At 55.4% G+C, this 5,952-nt stretch overlaps 1 protein-coding gene across 2 annotated transcripts in view; it reads left to right on the top strand.

Moving 5' to 3' along the window:
- Window positions 1–5,952, top strand: part of MX2 (MX dynamin-like GTPase 2) — a 37,467-nt gene that overhangs the window by 5,781 nt on the left and 25,734 nt on the right. The window contains exons 2-5 of one of the 2 annotated variants that reach the window (XM_010834941.1): window positions 584–765; window positions 870–1,178; window positions 1,998–2,190; window positions 4,266–4,397. In XM_010834941.1, the coding sequence (XP_010833243.1) occupies window positions 939–1,178; window positions 1,998–2,190; window positions 4,266–4,397 (565 nt within the window). In that variant the 5' untranslated portion in view covers window positions 584–765; window positions 870–938. Of the gene's footprint in view, window positions 1–577; window positions 766–869; window positions 1,179–1,997; window positions 2,191–4,265; window positions 4,398–5,952 lie in introns of both variants that reach the window. The other variant, XM_010834942.1, reaches the window with a different exon arrangement.

Raw genomic sequence — 5,952 nt, 5'->3', positions numbered from 1 at the left:
CTCTTCTTGCATTTCGGGCCCACCGTCATCCCCAGATCTGCCTCAATTCCACTGCAAGTAGACTTTTCCAAGTAAGGTCACAGTCACATATCCAGGTGGACTCGCATGGGAGGGAGCGAAGCCATCCAACTCACTGTCTCCACTCTGGCCCCAGTAGTGGGGTGGCTGGGGGCTGGGCATAGTGGGAAAATGTTCATGACCCAGAGTCCCTGGCCGGCCTCTGGGCCCTGACTCAGGCCAGTATCTAGACCTCTGCGCTTTACCTTCTTGACCTGAAAAAGTGCATATTAGGCACTGACATGCAGGGTTGCTGTGAAAATAGCATCATAGGTTGCTGTGAAATGAGCATTTCAGAGCAGTGCTGGGTGAGGCCAGCTGTCTCTAGGCGGAAGACCACCTGATTATAGGTCCCACGGAGAAGTAAGAGACCCCAGAAACCTTTTCTCCCAGAATCTCCAGCAGCCTGACCCAGCCTGGGTGAGAAACAGCGATGGCGGGGCAGAGATTGGCTACCAAGGGACCCTGGAGGGGCTCCCTGTCATCTCTCCACGCCTTACTGCTTCCTCTTCGCCCTGAGCTGTAGGTGACGACGAGGAGCCCAGCAGAAGTGACAGCAGAACCTTCAGACTCTCCCGTGGAAGCGTGGAGTCCACTTGTCTCCAGGCCCACCAACGCCCCTTTTGTGTTCTGTGCCCGTTTGCTGCCATCAGCCCCATCTGCAGACAGGCCTGGGCTGCTGGTCTCCCCTGAGTCGGTGAGCAGCAGGTGAGTTGTAAGGGATTAGATGAGGCAGAGCTGGAAGAAATACAGCCCCCAGGAAGGTCTGCTGGGGGACCTCTGGGCCACATTCCCGTCTTGCGTCTTTGCAGAGCTTGCCTAGAGGACCAGAGGCACTGAGCCCCGAAGACTGCACACCCCAGCTCTCCGAGCAGACAGTCATGTCGATGTCCTTCAGGCCTTTGAAGTACAAGAGGCACACTCAGACTTCCACTCAGCACCACCAAAAGCAAGACATTTACTTCCATCAGCAGCCACCAGGGCCACCACTGGGGCAGACAATGAGTCCCCCACAATGGCAGGTGGAAGAGAGCAACCCGGACTTCCTTCCCAACAACTTCAATCAGCTGAATTTGGACCCTCAGCAGCCAGAAGCAAAAGGGGGCCAACAGATGTCAAAGGTAAGGTGAGAGGAGGGTGGGTCAGGAAGGGTGCATGCATGGGGAGGGCTGGGGGGATGTGGAGAGAAGTGTGTGTGTTAGTCACTCAGTCGTGTCCGACTCTTTGCGACCCCATGGATCGCAGCCCGCAAGGCTCTTCTGCCCATGGGATTCTCCAGGCAAGAGTACTGGGGTGGGTTGCCGTTTCCTCCCCCAGGGGATGGATCTTTACGACCCAGGGATGGAACCTGGGTCTCCTGCATTGCAGGCAGATTCTTTACCATCTGAAAGAAGGTGGAGGGGTTGGGGGGAAGTGGGGAATAAAACCTACCAGTCTAGTCCAGTCCCCATGGCACAGCTGGTGCCCTCCCCCTCCCCCAACCTTCTGGGCACTTCCAACAAGCCCCAGGGGCAGACACAGTCTCTGGGGCACCATGACCTTCCTGGACATGGATCTGGGGCCTCCGTTCTCTGTGCTGGGGTCTCCTGCCTGGGAGCTTTCCCTCCAACTGTGACTGCCACAGTCATACTGCCAGCCACCCCCTACCCCAGCCCTGCAGGCCCGGGGTGGGCTTCTCCCCTCCCTCCAACTGGGAGTGCCTGCCCTCGCAGGGCCATCTCCCAACTCACACGGGCACCTCCACCTCCAGCCCACAGCAGTGGAAGCCAAGCCTCTGCAGGAACAAATGCAGAGGCCTTGCCTCTGGCACACCTGGGTCTGCCTCTCGCCCCTCCTGTCTCCAACCCCACATGAGCAGATTCACCAATTCAGTCGCAAATTCCAGAAAGCGATGGGAGTCCATCAAAGGCCAAGGCTGTGAGTCTGTCTGTCTCCTCCAGGGGCCGGAAAACAACCTGTACAGAAAGTATGAGGAGAAGGTGCGGCCCTGCATTGACCTCATCGACTCCCTACGGGCCCTGGGCGTGGAGCAGGACCTGGCCCTGCCCGCCATCGCTGTTATCGGGGACCAGAGCTCGGGCAAGAGTTCCGTGCTGGAGGCTCTGTCAGGGGTTGCCCTCCCCAGGGGCAGCGGTAAGTACTGCTGGGGCAGCCTCCTGCAAGCCACAGAGCATCCCAGGACCAGTAGGCTCAGGAGAGGTCACGGGAAGCCCCCCTGGACCGGTGATGTGGGCAGGGGGCGGTGGGGGGGTGGACCTGGATGCTCCTGCTGCCCCTAGGTTCTGAGTCCTCTTTCACGTGGCAACAGTCATTGCTGGGCTTTGTATCAGTTGGTTTCTTTCTAGTCCTCTGCTGCTGCTAAGTCACTTCAGTCGTGTCCGACTCTGTGCGACCTCATAGACAGCAGCCCACCAAGCTCCCCCATCCCTGGGATTCTCCAGGCAAGAACACTGGAGTGGGTTGCCATTTCCTTCTCCAATGCATGAAAGTGAAAAGTGAAAGTGAAGTCACTCAGTCGTGTCTGACACTTAGCGACCCCATGGACTGCAGCCTTCTAGGCTCCTCCATCCATGGGATTTTCCAGGCAAGAGTACTGGAGTGGGGTGCCATTGCCTTCTCTGTCTAGTCCTCTAAGACTCTAGAAACATTTCTATGTTAATTTGTTAGTTTCTGGTAACATGTAAAGTCTTTTTGAAGAATTTTCTCAAATTTGAGAAGCTACTAGCCAGGATCATGGTGTGATAAGACACAACGTTTCATTTTAAAAAAGAAATTTTTTTTTTGGTCACCATCTCAAGGCATGTGGGCTTTCAGTTTCTCAACAAGGGGTCAAACCTGCACCCCCTGCATTGCGAGTGCAGAGTCTTAACCACTGGACCACCAAGGACGTTCCTGCTTCCTTTCAAAAAAAACAAAAGACAAAAAAATTTAAGCCTGTGTAGAATTAAGCATGGCAACCCACTCCAGTATTCTTGCCTGGAGAATCCCATGGACAGAGGAAACTGGCAGGCTACAGTCCATGGGGTCTCAGAGTCGGACAGAACTAACTAACACTACTACTACTATGATCGTCTGGGCTTCCCTGGTGGCTCAGTCGGTAAAGAATCTGCCTGCAGTGCAGGAGACCTGGGTTCAATCCCTGAGTTGGGAGGATCGCCTGGAGGAGGGCATGGCAACCCACCCCAGTATTCTTGCCTAGAGAATCCCATGGACAGAGGAGCCTGGCCGGCTACAGTCCATGGGGTCACAAAGAGTCAGACATGACTGAAGTGACTTAGTACACACACATTCAAGCATAGAATGAAAAAGCTGTCATACATTCTGACAATGAAAATAATTATAAAGGGGAAAAAAGGATGGACCTGGCACCCTAAAGTGGGTAGTTTCCCCTGTCCTGATTCCCTCTCATACCCATCTTCTTCCAGCACTGCCCATCCGTCAAAAACAACAGGAACCCAGGGAGCCAGGGCTGCCTCCTGGGCACAGAGGAGGGTATGGGGGCTTCATGGACCCTGCACAGCCCTCAACAACCACCCAGACCAGGAGCCCCGGCCTGTGTGCCCTCCCAAGCATGGGCAGCCGGTCCTTTACTCCAGGGTCTCCTGTGAGATCCCCATCAGCCCAACTCTGGTGTGTGATGGAGTCAGAGTGGACACCAGCAGCTCCTCCTCTCCACCCTGGGTTCAGCATTTCCAGGAGAAAAGCAACAGAGCAAAGCGTCTGGAGGCCGGTGTGGCCCTGGCAGTCTTTCGGGGCAGGCAGGAGCCCCTTACAGTAGTGCTTTGGGCTCCCTCCATGCCCGAGTGTCAGGGGCTGGGAGGGCTGGATGGGGTCAGGTAGATCTCACTGCTTCCCTCCCACTCCTACCCCAGTCCTGGCCCTTGGCTGCCACCTGGACTGTGCCTGAGGCCTTCCTAGGGCTGGGGGTAATTAGTGGGGCTGGACTGAGTCCTCCCTAGAGAGGGATACAGAGTTCAGACAAGGCCTCTGAGGACACTGGGCAGGATAAGAGCAAAGGGTGGGGCTTCCCTGGTTGTCCAGTGGTTAGAACTCCATGCTCCCGGTTCAAGAGATGGGGGTTCGATCCCTGGTCAGGGAACCAAGATTCTACATGCCTTGTGGTGCAGTCAAAAAAGAAAAGAAAAGGGCACCTGTGAATGCTTCTTTTTAAGGGAAACTTAGAGGCTGTTTGGGAAACTCTCTCTCAGGAATCATCACCCGGTGTCCGCTGGTGCTGAAACTGACAAAGCGGGAGTGTGAATGGACCGGGAAAATCACCTACCGCAACATTACGCAGCAGCTGCAAAATCCCTCCGAAGTGGAGTGGGAGATTCGGAGAGGTAGGGCCCTGCGGGCATCTGCAAGTCGGCTCCTTCTCCCCCTGGGGTCATCAGCGGTCACCCAGGCCTCTCCAGCTCCACAGCGAGCACCGTCTCTTCTTTCCAGGCTTTCCCACGTGCCGGCCCTCTGCCTCTCACATGTCCCTCCTCCTTGCTGCATAACCCTACCCTTTTGTGACTGTCAGTTTACCTGCCTCTCCTCTGGGAAGTGTCCCGGGCAGCACTCCTGCTTCAGCTACCCTGGTCAGTGCTGGGGACGTGTGTCCTGAGGTGCTGCTCTAACCTGAAGTGTCTGGTTGCCTGTGGCCGCATCCCTGTCCCCAAGCCCTGAGGTTTTCCCCAAGGCAAGCCCCGCCCACCCATCACTCCTAGAAGTACATCCAGCTCTTGAGATTAGCCTGAGGGAACCACCAAATGAGAAGGCTCAGTTGCTCCTGGAATGTCTTCCCAGGTGGCGCTAGCGGTAAAGAACCCCGCCTGCCAATGCAAGAGACATAAGAGACACAGGTTTGATCCCTGGGTGGGGGAAGATGCCCTGGAAGAGGGCATAGCAACCCCCTCTAGCCTTCTTGCCTGGAGAATCCCATGAACAGAGGAGCCTGGTGGGCTACAGTCCATAGGGTCACAAAGAGTCGGACATGACTGAAGTAGCACGCACACACGCTCCTGGAATCCACTTCCATACCCACTCAGAGGGGACCCTGGAGGTCATCCCCTCGCAGCCCTGCCTCCAAGGTCCCTGAGCCTGCCCACCCCTCCCCAAGGCATCTTCCCCTTCCTGCTCTCAAGCTGGGCTCAGCCAGACAGGCAAAAATTCCCTCTGATCATAACAAGAAACTCTGTGGCCATAGCTTCCATTCTAGGGAGATGGGCTTATGCCTCACTGAGCAGCAAACTGCATCTGAGGCTGGGGTTTTCACATGACTCCTTGGGCTCAGCTCCCTGAGAACCCTGTGTCTCCAGCTAGCTCACCAGAGGGATCACTCCCCAAATTGCAAGGTGCTGCCTCAATTCTAGATCCACCCCCAAAACAGGAACTTCCTGAGATCTTCACCTGGCAAGTTTCCTAGCTTCAAATGATAAAAGCTCTGCACTGCCATGCCTGCTACACCCATCCTGTCCACATGTGCCCAGCACATCCTTCAGCGTGGCTGAGATCTGCCCAGTCTCTCTAGCTGTGAGCTCTGTGGGCAGGTCTGGGAGGGTACGTTCTGTGAACGTGGATGAATGTTCTGGGTAAGGATGAGTAATGAGCATCTTTAGAACAGCATCTCTAAAGCGTCTATAGCATCTGGGAACTCTGGTCCACTGCAGGTAGGAGTCTGAGTTGGTGCAACTACTTTGGAAAATTGACAAAATATCCACTAAGGCTGTGTGCACACCCCATGACACCTCAAAACTCTAATCCTGAGTATCAGTTCAGTTCAGTTGCTCAGTCATTTCCAACTCTTTGCGACCCCATGAACTGCAGCACGCCAGGCCTCCTTGTCCATCACCAACTCCCAGAGTTTACCCAAACTTATGTCCATTGAGTCGGTGATGCCATCCAACCATC

This window comes from Bison bison, unplaced genomic scaffold, assembly GCF_000754665.1.
Source record: "Bison bison bison isolate TAMUID 2011002044 unplaced genomic scaffold, Bison_UMD1.0 scf7180017864037, whole genome shotgun sequence".
Lineage (NCBI taxonomy): Eukaryota > Metazoa > Chordata > Mammalia > Artiodactyla > Bovidae > Bison > Bison bison.
This window is presented reverse-complemented; position numbering and strand designations above follow the sequence as displayed.